We start from the raw sequence: 24,403 nt of genomic DNA on the forward strand, positions 1-24,403 counted from the left end.
GCTATGTCATTCATGCCAAAGCCTCACAGAACGATACCTTATCGGAAATTCACCTGAGTTGATGCTTCCGACAATGAGTTGGATGGAGAGAAAGCAGTGTAATCCAAATGTTACCGTGAATTGCCCAAGAATGCTGAATAAGTGGCCTTCTCTGTTTCTTTAGGAGTGGTGTTTTTCCATTTTTGTTCTACATTTATCTTTTTTATGTTTTTCAGTTTCTGGTTATTGTTACTTTTGTTACTATTAAATGTATAACAGAAGTATTGATTTTGTGGTTAGATCAAAGTTACAGGAAAATAATATAACTGATAACTGATACTAACATTTCAATGTTTTGGGCAATCTCTACTCATAAAAAGGCAACTGCAAGCCGTCAGCATCTGTGTGGTGTTCCAATTTCAGAAGCAAATGTGAAAATTCATAAAATTAGAAAGCTGAAACAGAAGAATGGAAAGGAAATACACAATAGAAGATAAACACATACCCAAATATTCATATTCCTGCCCCGAGTTGCTTTGTTAAAGCTACAGAGTCTTCAGGAAATTCTGGTAGACCTTTTCATCATCTGTATCATGGTATCTGGTCCTTCATCCAGATACTGCAGTTGCTTAGAAATTTAATTTGTCCATTGGATTCCCAAACAGCACCAGAAACAAATTTACAACACAAACAGTCATCACCAGATATTACCTTTTCCGGAAAAAAAAACAATTCTGAAGATGGAGAATGCAAGGGTGCAAGAAATACAGAGGATGATACCGCACCTTACCATTCCTAATTCTCAAGAAGAATCTGAAACTACTAACTGAACTATTCAAGGGAAGTACATGCATTACCTCAATCATCAGCAATGAAAGCCAATCTAGCGTCAGTAACATTCCTTCCCTCCTAGACAAGCTCCTGAACTCAAACTCAATCCATAGTAACAATGCCAGCTTGAAATTTCATATATGTACATTTGTCCCTTTCTATTTTAAATCAAGAGTTTTGTCATGGGAGGAAGCAACTGCTAGTCTATTTGCTCAAGATGACAAAATGGCATCAAGGGAATTGAAAAGAATAGCATCATTCCAGGAAGTTCAGGGTTAAATAATAACACCACCATGTCAAGAAAAATAGAAACACGTGAAGTAAAAGAAGTGGTATTCATAAGAGGGTGAATTTTATTTACATAACAAATAATGTTTCCCATGCTTTACTCTTAAGGTATTTCTGTTCCTCTAGCTTTTGTATGACAATATACAATCTTAGTTGTTCTTTAATTGTTTCCGAAAACAAAGATCACCTGAAGTTATCTCCAACGACCAGGTGGCCAATCCTCATGGCAAATCAATTCTGTATTACAGTAAAACAGGGTCTGTAGAATACCTAGACAGCAGATTTGTTTCCATCAGCAACACAGAGCTTCCTTACCAGTAATTCAATTCTACAAAACTGAAGATTTGTTTCCATCAGCAAAACAGAGCTTCTTTACCAGTAGTTCAATTCTACAAAACTGACTTCAGTCATCTATGTAATAGAGAAGAGAATTCGGTCAACTATCTTCCCTTGCCTCCTTCAAGCAATCTCCTGGAATTCAAATTCTAATTCATTACACCCAATTGGGAACTCATCCTTGATGTGCTAACCTTCCATTTGTAATCTCAGTTTATTTATTTCTTCTTTATTTGGTGCAACTCAACTCAACCAAGCCCACTCCCAACAAAATGGGGCTGGCTACATGAATTCTCCTTCCTCATTTAATGCTGTTTAGAGTCATATTTATGGTTAAACCAAAGGCATCCATATCTTTTTTTCACCACTTCTTCCTGGTAATCTTTGGCCTAGCCCTAGTTCTTTTGCCTACTCTAATCTACTTACTATAACTCCTCTGTTTACCTAACCACATCAAAGGCTCTCCAACTTGTCACCTCCCATGTTGGCAAAAAAATTTTCCAAAACCAAAGTTCCTGAGCTTTTACATTGTACTACAGACTATTCATACAAAACATAATACATAAGGTGCAGGATTGCTTCAATGCTTCATGCTATCCCATTGAACACATGTGCATGTATGAGTGTGCAGGGCATACTTAAAACCAACTCAAGGTGGCTTTAAGATCTCTTGAGCATGCTATCATCAACTAACAGCTTGATATGTAAAATCAAGAAACAGTGATAATTTTTTTCTTAATTTTCTGTTCAGGGCAGGGTTTTTTACTTTGCTTTTTTAAAATGTTGTTAGTACTGGTGGCTTTATGTGTTTATATTTTATTTTAATCTGTACCCTTCATTTGCATCTCCTTCATAATCAATTTATTCCTTTTGCCTCCTAATAATTTCTTGTTCTTTTCTTGAATCTTAATTGATTCATCCACCCACATAATATGAAATTATGTGCTGCCCTTCCATCCCATTTCCATTCCAAGTGCTTTGTCTTTCTATTCCTGTGTTCTCTGAAAGCTTTCTTGATACCTAGAGTTTATGGCCCTTTTTCACAAGAACTAAATCCAAAAAACTTAGACAAGGTCTTCTTTCTATTTGACATTCAGGTTGGAAAAAGAAAGAAGTTTTCCTCCCTTTCAAACATTGGTCCTCTTCATACATCTTTTGATACTTTCTCGCAAAACCTGATAATTAATGGGTTTCCTTTATTTTATTCTTGGTTTTCAAGCATTCTTTTACTTTCATTAATTCTATTGACCGAGTTGTATGTTTGCTAATAGAATGATATGAAACCTATTCTAAGCATCTGAATAACATATCATTACCTCCCTCTCTTTCATGTTTGCAGTTTACATATCCCCTAGTAGAAAACCGTGGGTTTTCATGTTCTCATAGGAACTACAGAGTTAAGACCTGCTTGAGGGGGCCCATAAGAGTAAAACCTTGATCTTAATCAGCATTTGGGAAGAATACAAATGATGGAGATCTGTTGCTGCATCTGTAACTTTCTACTAGTGTAACAATTTAAAGGTCCTCCTCTAATGAAGCTAAATCTTTCGCAATCAGTGATACAGTTCTCTAGGATTAAAATGATGTCTTCAATAGTCCATTTGAACTAGGATACTTATCTAAAGTATGTAATATTTTCATCAAGTTCTCATATATTTAGTATTTTCCTATATAATGTAGACAAATTTTGCTTTTAGAGATGAAGAGGAAACTCTCTCTCAAGTTGCAGCAGGAATCCAAGGTCGATATATCAATTGACTCTAGAAATCCTTGCACAGCCAACATCTGAGGAGAGGGCCCTCTCTCCCATAAGAAAAGCTTTGATGCCCGACATGTACTGCCACTGACTTTATTGGGGAGAAAACAAATCTTGGACCCATAAAAAATGTCCTTTGGAATATGCTGTTTAGAGCAATGTGAAACCAACCCAAATGTTGGTTAAAAAGTTACCAACTGAATTCTGGGTTCAATAACCATTACTCAAATAGGGTAATTTATCATATCAAACAGGGGTTTCCACTGTTAAATTGAAACATGTGACCATCTCAGAATTTAGATTTTCTTCACAATACCCCAGTTTCAACTCCTTCCTTAGGAGAATATTCTTAAAAAGGACCACATCTAGAACTATGAAGATGTAATCAAAGTCATAGGAAAGTTGGTTAAGTTAGTTTCTATGAATGGAAAGATTCAAGCACTAGAACCAGATTTACAGCAAAGGGAAGAGGAAGAAGAGAAGAGAAGAGCAGAAGGAGAGAGTTTTGGGGAGAATCGATTATGTGTGTTGAGTGATTCTCAACACACATATTCACTTCATTAATCACTTCTAAGAATTACATAGACCTCCCTAGGGAGGTAAATAGAAATAAAGAAGAAATAACAAAAATACAACTGACCCATGTCTAATAATAAGACAATGACAGAACAACCCTTATACAACTATTCTAATAACTCTAACACTCCTCCTCAAGCTGGAGAATAAATGTCATACATTCTCAGCTTGCACAATAACGTACTAAATAAACTAGGAATGAGACCCTTGGTGAAGATATCTACTACTTGATCACCTGTCTTCACAAAGGGAGTACAAATGCACCCAGAATCCAGCTTCTCTTTGATGAAGTGCCGATCAACCTCAATATGTTTGGTTCAATCATGCTGAACCGGATTATAGGCAATGCTTATAGCAGCTTTGTTGTCACAATAAAGTCTCATTGACCCTTCAGTTTCAAAACTCAAGTCTTGAAGTAGTCTCTTTAGCCATATAAGCTCACACACTCCATGAGCCATAGCCCTAAACTCGGCCTCTGCACTGGATCTAGCTACAACTGGTTGTTTCTTACTCCTCCAGGTAACTAGATTACCACCCACAAAGGTACAGTACCCAGAAGTAGATCTCCTGTCAGAGACTGAACCAGCCCAATCAGCATCTGTGTAGCCTTCAATCTGTAAATGATCATGCCTGGAAAATAGAAGACCTTTTCCTGGACAGGATTTCAAGTATCTAATGATGTGATACACCGCATCCAGATGTCCACTCCTGGGAGCATGCATGAACTGACTCACCACACCAAATGCATAAGAGATGTCTGGTCGAGTCAAGGAGAGATAGATTAGTTTCCCAACCAATCTTTGGTACTTGCTTGCATCTATAAGAGAAGAACCACATTCATCACCAAGCTTATGATTAGGTTCAATGGGGGAAGTTGTTGGTTTGCACCCCATCATGTCTGTCTCTTTCAGAAGATCCAAGACAAATTTCCTTTGGTAGATGTTGATTCCTTTCCTTGATCTAGATACTTCAATACCCAAGAAGTATTTCAAGAGTCCAAGGTCTTTGATCTCAAACTGTTTAGCCAGATAAGACTTCAATCTGTTTATCTCAGTAACATCATTCTAGTTACCACAATGTCATCAACATAGACAATGAGAGTTGTAACTGTACCATTACCTCTTCTGATAAACAAGGTGTGGTCAGCTTGACTCTGATAATACCCATTCTTCAGGATGGCTTGTTTAAATCTCTCAAACCAAGCCTTAGGAGACTGCTTGAGGCCATAGAGAGCTTTCATCAAGAGACACACTTTTCCTTCAGCTGAGGGATACTTAAAACCAGGTAGAGGCTGCATGTACACTTCTTCTGCTAAATGTCCATGAAGAAATGCATTCTTCACATCTAATTGGTACATTGGCCAATCTTTATTGGCTGCCACTGAAAGAAGAACCCTGATTGAGTTATGCTCGGCTACAAGGGCAAAAGTCTTTTGGTAGTCAATGTCATACACTTGACTATACCCTTTTGCAACCAGCCAAGCTTTGTATCTTTCCACTGTACCATCGGATCTATACTTGATGGTATAAACCCATCTACATCCAACTGGAGTTCTCCCCCTGGGAAGATCAACTAGTATCCAAGTATTGTTCTTTTCCAGAGCCACCATTTCCTCAGACATTGCTTGCATCCATTTTGGATCGGATAAGGCCTCTATGACATTTTTGGGAATGGAAGAAGACTCGAGGGCAGTGGAAAAGGCAATACCTATAGGAGAAATAGAGTCATAGGAAACAAACTGGGCTATGGGGTTAGTACAAGCTCTCTTCCCCTTTCTCATAGTAATGGGAAGATCTAATTCAGAAGGAGAAGTATTACCTAACTGAGGAGGATGAGACTAAGGATGTAGATCCAAAGAGGGGTTTTGGCAGGGGTGCTTTCCCTGCAACGTATACCAAGGTTGCTTTCCTTTTCCCTTCAAAAAGCATTCACCTCTTGTGAATACAACATCTTTGAATCTTATTCCCTTGTATTCTTTTTTTCTGCTAGCATCACCATCACTGCTAGCATCACCACCACTACTAGCATTAATATCAACAACACCATCAGCATCAACAACATCCACTTCTTTGTATTTTCCAATATCAAATAGGAATGGGGAAGTGGAGGTAGGCAAGGGAGGTAGAAAAGGAATGACATCAGCATCCTGTTCACTTCTAGTACTCTCCCCCTAAAGAGGATGCTGAGGAGAAGAAAAGTAAGGAATAGACTCAAAGAAGGTGATATCTTTGGAGAGAAGTCACCTTCAGGAAGGAGGATGGTAGCACTTATATCCTGTAGTTGAATCAGAGTAACCCAAGAAGATGCACTTGAGAGCTTTGGGATCAAGCTTGGTGCGGGCTGATTTGTTAACATGAACATAACTAACACAACCGAAGATTTTTGGATGCAAAGAGAAGACTGAGGATTGAGGAGAAAGAAGAGCCAGGGGAGAATTGGAGCCAAGGAGTGGAGTTGGCATCCGGTTAATAAGAAAGGCAGCGGTAAGAAGAGCATCAGACCAGAAAGTCTTATGCACATGCAAACCAAAGAGGAGACTCCTGGTGATTTCCAACAAGTGGCGGTTTTTTCTCTCAACCACTCCATTTTGTTGAGGGTGTCAACACAGGTCAGTTGATGGATGATGCCATTATCAGTAAAGAACTGTTGGAGCCCCCCATACATGTACTCAACTCCCTTATCAGACCTAACAATTTGGATTTGAATACCAAACTGAGTACTGATAAGTTGATAAAAATCCTTGAAAGCATCACAAACATAACTCTTTTGTTTCAACAAAACAGTCCAAGTAGATCTAGAATAGTCATCCACAAATGAAACAAAGTAGTAGGAGAAAGCCCCCAAACATCAGTATGAACAAGAGAAAAAGGTGCAGTAGATCTATTACCACGATAAGGATCAGATGTGCGACAACGTTTAGCAAAACTACAAGATTCAAACTGAAAAACATAAGAAGGAAAAGAAGTAAACAAGTAGGGTAACTGTCTCCTCATAACAACAAAAAAGGGATTACCCAAATGTCGATGCCAAAGCATTACAGACTCCAAAGTACTACAGTCACTCCGACCACAAACATAAGCTGCAACAGTAAATTGATCAGGTAACCTTGGTTCAACAAAGTACAGTCCTCCTTTTTTAGTCTCCCTGCCAATAACTCTCTTTGTCTCCAAATCCTGAAAAAGACAATAGGAAGGAAAGAAAGTGACATAACAATTTAAGGATTTGATTAGGTGACTCACTGACAATAGGTTAGTAGCAAAATCAGGAACATGAAGGACAGACTCAAGGGGAATAGAAGGAGTAACTCTCACATTACCCTTACCAGAGACGGAAGAAAGGGAACCATCAACAACCCTTACCTTGTCCCAGCCAAAACTAATGGAGTAGGAATCATAATACTGTGACATACCAATCATGTGATCAGAGGCTTCAGAGTCAATAATCCAGGTGGGTGCAGTAGAAGGAGCAGACGAGACCTGCATGGCTGAGGCAGAAGTAGCTGACCCTCCAAAGGTAAAACTAGTTACTGACCCTCCAAGGTTAGACGTCAGCCGGCGGAGGGCTGCAATATCTTCCTGTGAAAGGGAATCAGGAGCAGGCTGGGGTCCAGATGTCTCAGACTCAGATGTCACAAAGTGAGCCCTAGCTCCCCCTCGCTTGCCTCCACGGGCATTAGATGAACCACCACGCATACCAGGGGCTGCCCATGAAGATCCCAACACCTGTCCTTGGCGTGTCCCAGCTTTCCACAGTGATCACATTTAAATCTCTCACGATGATCTCCACGAGTTGGCCCTTGGCCTTTCCCCCCACTTTTCCAATCTCTGTGGGAACTAGAAACAAGAGCAGATCTCTCTGTTGATGGTGTAATATCTATAGTTGTTCTCCTGGTTTCCTCACTTTGCAAGTAACTACATACTTCATCCAAGGATGGAAAGGGAGACTTCCCTAGGATCTGCAGACGAATGGGCTCATACTCTTGATTACACCAAGTAGATAAAAGATCCTTTCAACTTCTTGATTCTTGTAAACCTTGGCTTCATCCTCAGAATTGGACAATCGAAGATACCTGTAGTGATCATATTCCTGCCACAAGCTAATAACAGTGTTATAGTATTATGAGATGCTCCTATCACCCTACTTCATATTGGTGACCTTTTGGTGGATTTGGTACACCTTTGCATAGTCACCAACTTGATCAAAGGTCTGGGCAACACTGTCCCACATCCCCTTAGCAGTTTCCTTGTCCATAAACCTCCTACTAATTTCAGGTTTCATGGAGAAAACCAACCATGTCATAACTGTGTTCTCAGTCTCCCACTTCAGATATCCTGGATCAGTAATGGCAGGCTCCTTAATAGAGCCAGTAATATACCCCAACTTTCCCCTACTTCGCAAGGACATCTTCACAGAACGGGACCAATCCAAGTAAGTTGGTATTGTCCAACTTCACAACAGAGATTTGGGTGTTGGGGTTATCAAAAGTAGCCATAGTAGGGAAACCACCACTTAAACTGCTAGTTGGGGCTGGTCCACTGACCTCAATACTACTCCCAGATATGGTAGACATTGTCCCAAAAACTTAACCAATCAGCCAAGAGCCTTGCAACACACAACAGGGATTAAATCCAGCAAACAGAGGGCACATACTCTGCCCCAAACAGTTGCAGCAACACATAACAAGGATTAAATCCTTGATAAATTCCATGTACACAAATTTAGCCAACAAGAAAAACTTGCACAACAACTCAGCCAACAAAGGAGAACAAATCGACAAGCAGCTGTCCAGCTAACAAATAACCCAAGGGCACATCCTTGATGAATAATTGCAACTAACACTCAACATGAGGCTTGATTCCATTCCATGATAACCAAAGCACTCAAATATATGATAAAAAAGAGACTATTCCACTCATTACAGACAACAAAGCACTCAAAAGAAAGAAGAACCAGAATCTGCCGATACCTGGAGAGCACCACTGATTGGAGTTATACTCCTCAATCAGCTCCTCTTAGGAACTAAGCTGTTGGGGGTCTGAAAGAGGACCCTCAGGCGATTCAGAGGCTGCAGTCCTCATTCCAATAGGTGAAGAGATGAGAGAGAGATGAGCAGAAGGCTCCACAGCTGGCGGTAATGTTCTGTCCAGCTCCTAGTGCTTCAAATGTGCTTCGTGAGCTAGGAATCTTCCTCCATTGCTGTTGGTTTGAAAGAAACAGCTCCAAAGAATAACTTATGTGAGGTATTTCACATGGTATATCCTCTAATGGGACCCTCTACCTTTCTAGGGTTCCAAGAAGAGGTGAAGAGAACAGCCAAGACTTAATCGACTCTCAACCCAGTGAAGGAATGGTTCTAATACCAAGTTAGTTTTTATGAATGGAAAGATTCAAGCACTAGAACCAGATTTACAGCAAAGGGAAGTAGAAGAAGAGAAGAGAAGAGGAGAAGAAGGAGAGAGTTTTGGGGAGAATCGATTATGTGTGTTGAGTGATTCTCAACACACATATTCACTTCATTAATCACTTCTAAGAATTACATAGACCTCCCTAGGGAGGTAAATAGAAATAAAGAAGAAATAACAAAAATACAACTTAGCCATGTCTAGTAATAAGACAATGACAGAACAACCCTTATACAACTATTCTAATAACTCTAACAGATTAGACCTTGGAAATAACTTTTTTGAATGATTTCCTAACAAACAATGTGAAGAAAATCATGTTGAAACAAAGGTTCTAGTCTGTCAAATTTTTTTAAGCTATCATACTTAAGCCTTTAGGACAAAGCATTAAAGGGAGAAGAATGATAGGGTCTTATGACTTCCTCAGTGTTTTTTTTTTTTTATCTTAAAAAAAAACAAGGTAATTTTGTATTTCATTTGATTCTCTTATCATTAGAATTATATGACATATTACAGATGCTCCGATGTTATTAGAGGATTAGAAGAATTAGGTTTATGAATTTTTTTAGGTGGAAAGAAGAGATTACTGGACTTCCATCCCCCTAGAGACTCTGTTCCTCTTATTTATAAATTTTACATATCCCAGTTTTTTTTTTTTTTTTTTTTTTTTTTGGATATCATTATTTGGGAGTGTCTCATAATCACAAATTTTATTCGGTGGACTAATAGAGGGCATTAATTGGAACACGTTTTTAGGAAACTTTCAAGTTGCGGAAGTCAGTATAACAGACAGAGAAGACAGAACAATTTGTAAAGAAGGTGGAATGTTTTAAAGAAAATGATGAAGTAATGAGGAACCAGGCCATGGGAGTACTTTGAGTAATACAGTCACAAAGGGAGTAATAACTATACTACTTTATATACTTTAATAGATGATCAGATAAGAGAATATGTTGACATATGTGAGAAGGGCATACCCAGTACACGAGGCTTCCACCACTGCAGGGTCTGGGGAGGGTCATAACGTACACAGCCTTACCCCTGCTTTCTCAGAGGCAGTTTCCAGACTCAAACCCGTGACAACTTGGTCACAATGGAGCAACCTTACCATTGCAGCAAGGCCCGCCCTCTACATATGTGAGAAGCATATGTACAATACAAAAATTAACAGGATAAGCAGGATAAGTAAAATTAAACTAGTTGCTCCTCTACATTATGAGAAGAGTAATGGCCCTGATCTTGGAGAAGACCCTGAAGCCAAAGTAACTCACAAATCCCACGTGCCATGGCCCTGAATTCGGCTTCAGCACTAGATCTTGCAACCACAACATGTTTCTTGCTCCACCATGTGACAAGATTGCCACCAACAAAACTACAGTACCCTAATGTGGAGCGCCGATCATCTGGTGAGCCAGCCCAGTTTGCATCAGTGAATGCCTCCACACATGTGATTATGAGGCGAAAAAAGGATACCCTTTCCTGGAGCTGACTTCAAGTATCGTAAAATATTGAGTACAACCTCCATGTGAGAGGAATAGGGATCATGCATATACTGACTAACCAAACTGACCGCATAGGCTATGTCCGGGCGAGTATGGGATAGATAAATGAGAGGACCAACCAACCCCTGATATCTGTCCCTATGAACTGGTTCACCCTCTTTTCCCTTGAGGTGTGTATTGGCCTCAAGAAGAGTGTCAACAGGCTTACACCCTAACATCCCGGTCTCTGAAAGAAGGTCGAGAGTGTATTTTCATTGACAGAGAAATACACCCCTAGTAGATCAAGCCACTTCAATGCCAAGGAAGTACCGTTACTTGCCCAGATCCTTAATCTCGAACTCTTTGCCCAGATATGCTTTGAGTCTAGCTAGTTCAGCAAGATCACTCCCTGTGACCACAATGTCGTCAATATATACTATGAGAATAGTGATACTATCACGTAAACGCCTGATAAATAGAGTGTGACTAACATTGTTTTGTTCATATCACACTGACACCATAGCCCTGTGAAAATGACCAAACCAAGCCCTGGGAGATTGCTTCAGCCCGTACAATGCATGTTTCAGCTTGCAGACCTTTCCTTGAGTTGTGTTACTAGAGTAATCAGGAGGAACATCTATATAGACTTCCTCCTCAAGCTCACCATGGAGGAAGCATTCTTAACATCCAATTGTTGCAGCTCCCATCCTAGGTTAACTGTACAAGAGATGATTACTCTGATGGTGTTCATCTTGGCAACTAGAGCAAAGGTCTCCTGGTAGTTGATCCCATAAGTTTGGGTAAATCCTTTGGCAACCAACCTAGCTTTGTACCTGTCTTCAATGCCATTAGCCTTTTGTTTGACTATAAACATCCATTTGCACCCAACAGGATTCTTATGAGGTAGAAGGGTTACCAAATCCCATGTGTCATTTTTTTCAAGAGCCCTCATTTCTTCATTCATTGTCTCCTTCCATCAAGGATCTAATAAAGCTTCCTGCCAGTTCTGAGGGATAGAAACAGAGGATAAAGAAGACAAAAAAAAAAAAAAAAAAAACACAATAGGAAGTAAATAAGGAGTTATATGACACAACATGGGAAATAGGACGTTGGGTATAGGTCCTACATCCCTTGCTAACAATAATGGATAACTCGAGAGTAGGATCAAGAGGAGTACTATCACTAGGAGGAAGGGAATTACCTGACTGAGTGTTGGATCCTAGATCAGGAGAAGATGATTGGCCAGGCATAATGGTGGTAGTGGTGTTAACTTGCATAGGTGGAGCAGTGGTACCATCATTACCATCAACTTGTTGCCGAGAACGAGAGCGAGAAAATACTTGAAGAGGTTTTGGCTCCCCCTGAACCGAAGAGTCAGTTCCAACCTATCCTGTCAGCTCCTTCTCAACCAAACTCTCCTCTTGGAATATTGTTAGCTACAACACTACATGGGTCGATACACACAACGCCTAATAAATACACCCAAAGACCGCATGAATCAAGTTTCCCATGAAGCAGATGGTTGCAAGCAAAACACACACAACCAAAAACTTTGGGGAGAAGAATAAAAGATGATGATCCAGTAAGCATCTCAATAGGGCAGGGAGACTCTAGTACTCTAGATGGCATCCTATTGATAAGCTATGTTGTTGTAAGAACCGCTTCACTCCAATACTGAGCTGGTACATGCATCTCAAACATAAGTGATCTACCCACATCCAACAAGTGCCTATTCTTGCGTTCGGCAATCCCATTCTGTGCAGCAGTATCCACACAACTGGTCTAATGGATAATCCCATGGCCAGCAAGATAGGACTGGAATGCACCATAAACATACTCCTTCCCATTATTAGTACGAAGGATCTTGATCTTGGCATCATACAGCATTTGAACTATATGATGGAATAGTTGAAAACAATGAGATATTTCACTCTTATGTCACAACAGATATATCCAAGTTTAGTGTGACAGTCGATAAAAGTAACAAACCATCGATATCCAGTTACAAAAATACAACGGGCAAGGTCCCACACATCAGAGTGAATCAAAGCAACGAAACTGAACTTCTATTATCTGAAAGAGAATAAACACGTCTACTTTGCTTGGCAAAGACACAAGCATCACAAGAGAAGGTGTTTGGATTACAACGTTTAAACAAATCAGGAAAAACTCTAGCTAATGTGCCCAATAGAGGATGACCCCAAATGCCTGTGCCACTGGTATATCCCAGACAATGCAAAGGTGGAATCAGTGTGATGCGCCTCAGGAGAAACTTTAGAAGAGGAATCATTGTTAAGCAGGTAGAGACCACCACTCACTTTACCACTGCCAATCATTGTCCCCATCACCAAGTCCTGAAAGACACAATATGAAGGGAAGAAAAGTTACTTTGCAATTCAGATCCCTTGTAATGCTTACTAATAGATAAAAGGTTAGTAGAGAAATTGGGAACATGTAATACTGATGATAGGGACAGTAGGGGAGAACACTGAATAGTACCCTTTCTTGAAATAGAGGAGAGGAAACCATCAGCAACCCTAACCTTATCTTTACATGACGATGGAGAATACTGGAAAAAATGGGTGGAAGAACCAATCACGTGATTTTTTTCCCTTGGGTCGATTATCCAAGGGATGGAGGCAACAGATGCACAATAGCCACCAAAGAAGATACTTGAATTAGCAGAATGAGAGTCAGATGGAATTGGCATAGAGGCAACAGTGACAGCAGAGGATGAGAGCTCTAACTTGGTCATTAAACGACGTAGCATCAGTAACTCATCCTGTGATAAAGAGGCACCAATAGGGGTAGTGGCATCCGACGACTCAGTGTGATTCACATGTGACTGATTATGCCGACCATGACCCCGTCCACGAGGATTGTTGGGTCTCCCATGAAGTTTCCAGCAAAACTCCTTAGTATGACGCTCCTTACCACAATATTTGCACTTCACAGGTTCCTTATCAGTAGTAGGGAGGTCACATGATTGTGTAAGACTACCACGAGGCTGAGTGCCAGAACTAGAATAAAGAGCAGATCTGTCCTGAGTGACAGGTTTCAACATGGCAAAACGACGGCTGTCTTCAGACTGAACCATTGAATAAGCTTGTTCTAAGGATGGGAATGGATCACGACTAAGGACATGTGCCCATATCTAATCAAACTCCACATTTCAGACCAGCCAAGAAATCATATACTCTAGGCTTGTCTTCACGTTTCTTGAAAGCAGTAGCATCAGTAGAACAAACAGTCCAAAAGTCTTCATAAAAGTCCAGCTCTTGCCACATAACTTTTAACTCAGAATAATATTGAGAAAGGGACATCTCCTTCTGCTTTGTCTCATGGATCTTCTTTCTCAACCGAAAAACTTGCGCATCATTCCCCACCTCGGAGTATGTGTCTTTGGCTGCCTTCCAGATTTTGGTTGCAGTATCCATCAAGAGATATCCCTATGCAATAGTAGGGGGTCATCGAATTCAAAAGAAAAGACATAACAAGGGAGTTGTCAGAACTCCATTTCTTCTAGGGTGCACCGTGCACTAGCCGTCGTAGGCTTCTCAGATTCACCTGTAAGATACCTGGAAAAACCTCGGGAATCAATGGATAGAAAGCAAGATCTTGACCACATCAAGTAATTGCTCTCATTCAGCTTGATGCAGCTAACAGGGAATGAGGGGAAGTCACCATGGGATCCACGACTCCCTCCTTCCGAAACAATTGATGTAGTAGAAGTCTCAATGTCAGCCATGAATGCTGATCTCAAAGTAATCACGAACCAATCTCAAGAAAACCACCAACACATGCTACATCAATTGCAGCAACCAAAAACCAGATCTGAAACTGAAGCACAAGGGATCTGATTTAAAAAATGGGAAACAACCAAGAGGAAGACCCTCGGTGGGACAAAAAAAGTCCACCGAGGGTGGAAGAAGGCAAACCGCGGGAAGGAGGTGAGAGAGGTGAGAGACGAGAGAAGCAAGACTCGCGAGAGAGAGGGAAGCGAGAGTCACGAGAGGAAAGAGAGACAAACAAGATCGAGAGAGATCGGGAGGTGGATAAACTAGGGTTTTGGCATTGGGCACAAATCCCAATGTGGATCTCCGCTCTGATACCATGTTGAGATTTGGGGAAAAAACTAACTTATATCTTTAACACTAGCCACCTTTATTTATAATAAAGTGATAGAAGGTACAAGTACAATAATGACCCTAGGGCACCAATATAGAAACCCTAATGGCAGAAATACCCTTACACCCATATTACGACTGTCATAAACTCCACCAACTGTAAAACAATCTTCCAGAAAACTTTCTCAAACCATTTGTGCTATTTCCTTCAGCTGAACTGGTGATGCATAATTGGAAGTTGGTCAGAGAGCAATATGCCAAGGCAGTCCAAGCAGTTGGTCTATATCTTTTACTTTTGCAAATTTTGTTTCACTCCTGTTCTTCGTCTTCTTCTCTTTCTCTTCTTCGACCCCTCAGAGAAAGGATCAATGGATTTTTATCACTATTTTAACAAAAAATGATTATCTGTATGAATTTATATTATCATCATCATCCTTCTTTATTGGTTGTTTGTCTGCTACATTATGGAGTGAGATTTATTGGAACATTTATTGCCATAATGACCTCCACAATTACGGCACATAATGTTTTTCAACCAATCATTGCCTCTGTTAAATTCCGGCTTCTTTTCTTCCACTCTACGGGATTCGGGCTTCTTTTCTTCAATCCGTCGTACAGGTCTATAAACTGAAGGATTCTTGAGCATACTCTTCAGATAACTGTACTTCTCTTCAGCTATCTTGGCATAAGCTGCTGCCACATCAACGGACCTAAAAACAGTGTTAACCAACTCTAATGAATCTCAGTATTTAGCTTGTTGATATATCTCATGACCCGATGTTGGTGTCTCTTGAAGTCGGCACCTCGAAGATAATTTGTGGAACTCTAGTGTGTAGGTATCCACATCCTTGCTACCTTGTTGAAATGTGAGCAATTTGTGAAACAATACCTTCTCATAATTAGGAGGAACGAATTCCTTGTTCAGAATCTACTTCATGACCTCCCAATTAGTAACAGGTCTAAGTCGCCTGATAAGCCTTGAGTGTCATCATCCCACCATGAACATGCATACCCAATAAACTTGGTGAGGATAAGTTCGCACTTTTCTCGTCCGGAAAGGATTTATAAGCAAAGATCCTTTCAACCTTGGTAAGCCAATCAAGAACTTCTTCTGACCCCCCTTTTCACCACTGAACTCTAGAACCTCAACTTTGATGTCATAGTCTTTATCAAAAAATTGTCGGGTGATGTCCTAGGGTATAATTGGATTAAGTTGATGTCTTTGAGGTATATCTTTAATCCGTAAGGTATGAAACAGAGGAGGTGGTGTAGATGTTCCTGCTTCAACTTAGTTGTCAATTCTCTTCATAAAAGCAAGAATCTCTTCCATGAATTTGTCAAGTTTAGCCTCATTCCTCTCAAATCTGGCCTCAAGCTTGGCCCCACTCTTTTATTGATTCTCAATCAATTCCCGATATAATTTGTGCAACTCAGAATTTGTGATTTTGTGACCCGTCATGATTAGTAATTGCAAGAAATTCGGCTCTGATACCAAATGATGCATATCTAGGGTTCTAAAACCCAAATCAAATCGCTTATGGGCCCACTCAAATAATAGATAACTCAAATCTAAGGTGCAATGGCACAATTGTAAATAACCAAAACTTTCAAGGATTAACTAAGAAGAGAGAAGAGGATATGATAGGATTGTTATTTATAATCTAGGGACAAACTAGGAAGAAAAGTTAAGGTATGGGACTAAACAGAAATATTGGAGAAGGGAGGGGTACTTTATGGAAAATAAGAAGTAAAGTGTTTTTAACAACCCACAATAAAGGTTTCCTTCAACCTTGCGCACAGAACAGGTGATGTAGGCCCGAACCAAGACCACTTGGACCACCGAATAATTGTAAAACGATCGGCCCGTATTCAAGCTCAAAATTTCAAGTCTAGCCCAAGGCCTAGTACTTAAGCTTGGCCCATAATGCAAAGCAATCCCATGACTAACATTTCTTAGTCTTTATTATGCAATGTAAAGTTTTAATCTCAGCCATAGAAGCATAGAAGCTTAATGAGAAATGTGGAAAGCTTCATAGTGGAAGATGATGTGGCATCCTCCTTGGTGATTGTTTCAACTCCCATAGTGGAAAATGATGTGGCAACACTTCTCCCAAGTATTCTCTTGGTACATTCTCTTCACATGCATTTCCCAAGAGTATTCCTTGAAGACTACAAAGAATACTACTCCCAAGAGTCTTCCTTGAAGACTACGAAGCTAGAAGCATCTTTTATAGAAAAATCTATTTTCTTGTTTTGCAAGTTATAATTTCAACCCTTGGATTGTAAGGGTATGATTGTCTTTTTATGTGCTTTGTAAGGCCTATAAATAGTGGTCAATCCTCATGTAATTGATGGTGACGTTTAATTTTGATGAATGAAAATTCCAAGTTGCCTCTTAGCATCATATGAGAACCTTGAAGTGTTCTAAAGAAACCTTGAAGAGTTTCCCCTTCCTAGAAGAGTAGGGTCTTCCCTTTTGCAGCCTAGAAGATCTAGCACCTTCAACCTTGAAGAGTTGAAGATTTCCCTTCAAAGATCACTTTGAATAGTAGGTCTCTTGAAGCCATTTTCAAACCCTTCCCAAATTCAGACTTGTGCAAGAACAGTCCCTTGATGGTCCATTTTGACCCTTTATCGTGTGAAATTTGATAAAATCGTATTTCACAAAAGTTGTAGCCCCATCTCTTATCTTCAAAACCCAATTTGAAGCACCTCAAACCAAGTTATATAATGGAAGTTATCCCTGTTTTACTGCAATAGTGCAAATCTGTCCAGAATTGAGATTTCGCTTTTGTAGTTATCATTCTCTCCCGATCCGAGTTTGTGCAACCTAATCAGAGGATTGCATCAACAGGGCAGAAGACCACACTTCTTCAAATTGAGAGAACTTTCTCAATATGACTCCAATCCAAGCGAGATTTCAGGTGAAGGCTTCTGACCCTTGACCCTATTGAATCCAACAGGTATCACTCCAACTAGAGTTCGAAGTTTAAAGAAATAAACCTGCAACTCAGATCTGGTGATGGAAGAAAGGACCAGACTTAAGGTCTTGCTTAAATCTCACAACCAGTTTGGGGTCCAGTCTCAGATTTAGCAGCCTAAGTCGTCTAAGAATTTGTGAACATCCCACAAAATGCCAGGGTGAAAGGGTAGGCACGAAGGAAATCAATTTCAGACTTTGGTGGGCTGCCAGTACTGTTTTACAGGAAGAGGAACAATAAAACAGAAATTCTGCAAGTAACAAGGAGAAGAAAATAACAGGGAAGACAAGGGAAAATAGGGAAAAGTAAGAGAGGGAAACTCACCGACAGAGGAAGGCTTCGGACAGATTGAGGAAAAAACGTGAGAGAAGAAATCTGCGCACACAGCTCTTGGCAGCAACACGGTAAACCCTTTTCATTCAATTTTCAAATCTCAAATCTGTCCCAAATCGTTGGGTTACATGTCCTTTTATAAAATAAAAGTCCTAATCCTACCTTGAAACTGAAATCATAACTTGACCCTAACCTCTATCTAATCTAAAACAGAAAGCATTCTCAAATAAACCTGGACTCTTTACCTTTCTATGATTCTAACAACATGAATAAAATAAAAATTACAAAGAGTCCCTATTTGATCCAACGTCTAACTGCATCAGACATAATAAGCTTGGTGTAACCAAATCTGAGTAGCTCGAGATATGGCCAGTTAAGCTGAATCTCGAGATGTCAATGCAGTCTTTACAGTATTCTTAACTGGTTAAGGTCTCTAAAATTATTGGTACCAATATTAAAAAGGTATCTGAATTTAAAGGGCGGGCCTTGGTGTACCGGTAAGGTTGCTCCATTGTGACCAAGTGGTCACGGGTTCAAGTTTTGAAACAGCATCTCTGCGAAAGCAGGGGTAAGGCTGCGTACATTATGACCCTCCCCAGACCCCACTGTGGTGGGAGCCTCGTGCACTGGGTACACACTTTATTAAAAAGGTATTTGAATTTAAAGCCCGATCTAGATTGGTAATGAGTTGATGACAAGCTGATTTGGCACAGTGCAGGATCTCCAATCTTTTTATTATTTTTTTTTTTCTGTCTGGATCTGCTGATTGTTGGTTGGATCATCCAATCCAGAATGATCTGGATCGGTATTCCCTAGGACCAACCTAGACTATGACACCAAGTTCTGAATCCTTCCTTGAAGCATTAAAGAATATAAAGCTGAGAGAAACAAAGTTAAACAGATCGGATAGAATCACCATTTATCAATAGATGAAAGGTGGTTGTGTGGGTCTACAGATGTGTGACCGGGTAGAAAAGCAGTGGATAAGAGCACCACAAATCAGAAAACTATAATATCGAAACGGCATTGGTGAGTTCCCCATCAAGCTGCAACCAACAAATATTGAGATATTTGAGGAAAGAGGTAGGGGAAGATACCCACCCACAATGGGCATTCAGCCCCATTACAAGCTCCAAACACCTCTTTAAGTTGAGGACCTAAGAAAATATCATGCAGTCCCTTCCCTAAAAGGCTAAAACTCAATGATCCTACCACCCATAACAAATTGATCATGACAAATAACCTTTCAACCATTTGAACAAAGCAAACCAGAGACTACACCATCAATCTCAATGTTTGTACATTGATAAAAATAAGCCAACCTTCCAATAGATGCTTAAAAAAATGTTATTACATCTTTGTGGGTTGTAACCTGGAAACTGAGATGTAAATATCCAACCCAAAAGCTTAAACTATTGGGTGGAGGGACTCACAGGTATATGAGGCAACGGAAACCTTTAAGGGTAACCAATGGGAAACTATTCTCCCAACAATTCCCCTCACGTGTAGGCAAGATGGAATTGTATACATGTGCACGGATGACTGTGAGGATCCGCCACGGGATCGGGGGTTCGTCTGGTTTTGCCCTCCCCGAAGGTGTTTGGATGTATCATCCGTTCCTCGTGCAAATGGTCCTCCCTTCGAGGACCGGAAAGAAGAGTTGCGCAATTATCGGGGGATTGGGATCATACAACATATGAAATGGAGTCGCCACATAGGAATAGGGCCTATGACCCAATTGGTGTAGCCCTTGATTCTATATGGTCTAATCAGAGATTCTGGGTAAGTGGTCAGGTTACGAGAGTGGGAAGGTGTTAGGCACCCACCTTGCCTAGTTAAACCGATCTTTCTACTAGTTGCTTGATTTCGAATATTCTCTCATAATAACATGCCCTATAGGCCTATACCAACATGCATGGCTAAATCATGATGCCTCAACTATTTAAAAGAAGCAAAAATTGTTATTCTAAATGCTATGTACACTAAACGGAAATATTTAAGAGTCTACATTGTGCCAAAATGAAGGGAAAAGTAGAAATGTTTACCTGAATGCAAAACCAGTAAGTAATGAAAAACGCGAGAAATGTGAGATACGGGATGTCCCCCGGCTTAGGTGGAGACGAACAATTGGCTTACCTCTCTCTTGTTGGGTACAGTAATAGCTTGCAAAGGTTGGTTTTGGTGCTCAGACTTTGGGTAGAATAACAATGTCACAGAAGATTCGTGAGCCAAATGCTTGATCTTCGGACAGAACAACCGTGTTATATGGGATTCATAGGCTTCAAGGAGAAAATGTATGGGAATAGGCTAGGTAGTTGGACCCGGGCAATTCGGACTACGGACAGGGTAACAAAACCAAAGGATTTGAAGTTGGGGATGGGATGGACCCTGGGACAAGCGGAACAGGGCTTTGGGCATTGAAACTGGCGAAACTGGGCTATGGGACCTCCCCCAAAAGATGGTTTGTTGCAAATGAGGGAGAGGACCCCTATTTATAGGGGTTCTTGAGTGCTCTGCGACGCCGAGGAAGCTTGCCGAGACGCTGCGGTCGAGGAAGGTGAGCAGTACCTCCTTCAGCATTTGGTAAAAGGGTCTTTTAAGTCATTTTGGCGATTAAAGAGTGATATAGCTTGGATGCAAAGGTAAGAGTCCTCGAGAGAGAGAGATACCGATGTCTGTCCGTGTCCTGTTGTCGTCATTGCCGGGGGTGGTGACAAAATTCAGTGTATACAATAACAAAACTAGATGGAAGCAAGATCGGGACCTGCTCTGTTACCATGTACATTTCCAACCCAAAAGCTAGAACTATCGGATGGAGGGACTCACATATATATGAGGCAACGGAAGCCTTTAAGGGTAACCAATGTATGACTATTCTCCTAACATGAGAAAGTAAGAACAACAGGTGGATATCAGATACAATGACGGCACAGTTTACAATTGATAATGCATAAAGTAAGCTCATATAGACTAGAAACTCGTTCATTCAAATCTTGTATAAGACAAATTGTATATGAACACATATTTTGATCATCAAGAGGCATTTTGTAATTTAAACCAATATTTCATGATAAAATTATAAAAATCAACACATGGATGACGAACAAATTTGTCAGGCAAGGTTGCCAATAAGGAATTCTTACTCCTAATAGCACAACAAATCAATTGGCTCATAAATTCAACCCACAGACGGATAGAGGATATTGTTATTGATCTTGTAAAAGATCGGCATGACCAGTGCATAAAAGAGTTAGTAAAAGAATGTCAATATGTTTCTGTTCCTCTTTTATTTTTCCCTTTTTTGGGGGGAGAGGTAAGTATCAGGGTTACAAAAAATAATTTTCTAATAAGAGAAATCTGTACACTCAAGATGCTGCACAAAAAGATAAGTCCACAAAGGAGACTCCACAAAAAACCAAAAAACATCTCACCCCTTTAAGACCCCAAAGGCTAAACAAAAAATGACCCAACCCATTTACAAAATTATTCCACTATTTCCAAAATCTGAAAGTATCAACCTCCCAAAAATCTGGAATTATTGAACACCAGCTAGACACCGATCCCATTGATATACTAGCCACCAAACCATAGTTGTCACGGCGTCACGGCGATCCAAGTCGGTGGAGGGGTGTCACGTCGATATATCGACATGTCGCAACGCCATGGCGAGCATGTCGACCATGTTTTATTTTTTATTTTCTCTATTTTTAATGTGTTAATAGATGTATACTCAAGCCATGTTTTATTTTTTCTCTATTGTTTCTCAAGTTTTAAGAAGAAAATTCAGAAATCGAAGAGGGAAAGAAGAAATCATAAGAAATCGAAGAGGGAAAGAAGACAGGAAGAAGAAATCGAAGAGGGAAAGAAGAAATCTAAAGAAATTGAAGAGGGAAAGAAGAAATCGAAGAGGGAAGAAGAAATCGAAGACAGGAAGAAGAAATCGAAGAGGGAAAGAGAGACAGGAAGAAGAAATCAAAGAGGGTCGCCATGGCGTAGGTCGCCATGCAGCCCTCTCCAGCACCAAACTTGCTTCCTCTTCCTTTGATAAAATAAGGCATGCATTTCTCCGCCTCCATATTCTCCAGCAGATTTTAAGCAGAATTAATTTCCACACAAAATTAGCCCTCCTATCCAATGAACACCCTTCCCACTCCACCATCATTGCCAAGAGGGAGTCAGGAAAAATTCAGCTGGCCTCCACAACCAACAACACCGCAGAAAAGCCACTCCCAGTAACATTTTTTGTCTCTCTTCAGTGCCTGGGGCATAATGAATTGTCCATCTTTCACTTTATTTGCCAAAACTCAATAGTTGTAGAGCATTTTTAACTTCCCACTCTATTATTCTTTAAAATCAAGGATAGAACATCTCATTTTGTTTAAAACGATCAAAATGTACGATCAAACCATGCTCATGATTTGTATGTTTGAATTGAATAAACAAAATTTAATGCAAATTATATTCAGAGGAAAGCAACAGAACCAAACTTCAAGCCATGAGTTCCTAGCATGAGTTCTAACTTAGGAAAACTGACTATGAAATGGCAGTCACGTAGATACAGCAATTTATGTGAGAATCTATAAAACTATAAACTTTTATAAAGAAAACACATAAATTTCACCCTCTAACCACCCTACAAAAAACTATACAATACTTTAGTACTTACAAGAGGGTATGCATGTATAATTAACCACATTTCCGGAAGTTTAACAAGAGTCCAAAACTTTCTACTGCACTACCAACTTGAAGACATACTGACATTGAGAGCGTTGGGTTAGGGGAGAAAGAAAAGAAAAAACATTTATGAAGTCTACACTCAGAAAAACAACAACATCTGAAGTAACTCCAAGAGAAAAGGGAAAAGCAAAATAAATAAAAAGAGTCTGGTGAAAGCCTTATATCCATATCAAAAGATAGATTTATTAACTTTCCCTTCCAAACTTATTCTTAGATATAAAGAGAACTCATTTTTATTTTCCTTTCCTTTATTTTTTCCTCTCATTTTTTTTTATATTTTCTTATGCTATACCTTCAAATGAACAACGGAAAAGTTCTGAACAGATCATTCTGAATCCATATTTCCATACGCTTTTCCCACCCAGTTATTCAAATACAGGGACATGACTGTTTCGAGCTTCTTGCAGGTGGGATGATTGATACCTTAATCAAAAATCTCTGCAGAGCGCAGATGGAAAGAGAACCCTTGATCTGTCTCAGCAGTTTCTTTCTACATGTGGATCATAGTCATTTACTTCACCAGCCTTCACAAATCTTCCTTTCACTCGCTTTCTGGTATCTGCTCTGGCTTTACGAGAAGCATATCTTATTTGTTTCCCAAACCTACAGATCACACACGCAAAATCGGTTAGGAGCATAAAGACTTAAACCATGCAGGATTTTTAAAATGAAACATCTTAGTATATGCTTGTAATGCACATAGATGAGGGATTGGCTGTTTCTCATAGGGGAAAGTGGAAAAAAGAAAACATGTTAATACATTCTTCAAAATATATTTCTAGTCTTCGATTTCTGAACAAAATCAAAGTTTAATGTTTCATGTACGACTAGTATACAGGTTTCACAGTATTATAGTGCCAGTAAATTGCAAGAAGACAAAAGGCATTACAACAACTCAGCCTTATCCCAATTAAATGGGGTCGGCTACATGGATCCTAACCTATGCATGTCTTTCCTCATCACTTCTCCTAAGGTGTTAGGCCTGTCCCTGGCTTCTTTTAGTTCCTTCTATCTGAATCAAATCACTCCTTTATACTGAAGCATCAAAAGGCCTCCGTTGAACATGGCCATGCCACCTCAAACAACTTCTCATAGCTTATCATGTATCAGAGCTAGTCCCAAACCAGCTCTAATATGATCATTCCTTACTTTATCCTTCCTAGTTTTGCCACTCATCCATCTCAATATCCACATCTCCGTTACACTGAGTTTATCTATATGATGCTTCTTAACTACCCAACATTCCACACCATACATCATAGTCGATCGTATGACTGTCTTATAAAATTTTCCTTCAAGTTTTAAAGGAATATGTCGATCACACAACACTCCGGACGCACCTCTCCACTTCATCCATCCTATTTTTAATTCTTTATGAAACATCATCCTCTGTATCACCTTCTTTATTTATGATTGAGCCAAAATACCAAAAATAATCACTTTGCGGAATCTCCCTCTCATCAATTTTCACCACCTCATTATCTGTCCTAGTGTAACTAAAGTTACACACCATATACTCAGTCTTCGTTCTACTTATCTTAAAACCTTTTAATTCCAAGGTTGATCTCCATAACCT

At 39.9% G+C, this 24,403-nt stretch overlaps 1 protein-coding gene across 5 annotated transcripts in view; it reads right to left on the minus strand.

Annotated features, from left to right (window-relative positions):
- Positions 1-336: 336 nt before the first annotated feature.
- The window catches only part of LOC122653503 (zinc finger protein CONSTANS-LIKE 12-like), a 47,712-nt gene continuing 23,645 nt past the window's right edge, over positions 337-24,403 (minus strand). For 2 of the 5 annotated variants that reach the window (XM_043847355.1, XM_043847356.1), the window contains exon 4: positions 22,873-23,430. In XM_043847355.1, the coding sequence (XP_043703290.1) occupies positions 23,304-23,430 (127 nt within the window). In that variant the 3' untranslated portion in view covers positions 22,873-23,303. Of the gene's footprint in view, positions 555-748; positions 1,015-22,872; positions 23,431-24,403 lie in introns of those variants that run through there. The other 3 variants (XR_006331823.1, XR_006331822.1, XR_006331824.1) reach the window with 3 other exon arrangements.

This window comes from Telopea speciosissima, chromosome 3 (assembly GCF_018873765.1).
Source record: "Telopea speciosissima isolate NSW1024214 ecotype Mountain lineage chromosome 3, Tspe_v1, whole genome shotgun sequence".
In the NCBI taxonomy this organism is placed as follows: Eukaryota; Viridiplantae; Streptophyta; class Magnoliopsida; order Proteales; family Proteaceae; genus Telopea; species Telopea speciosissima.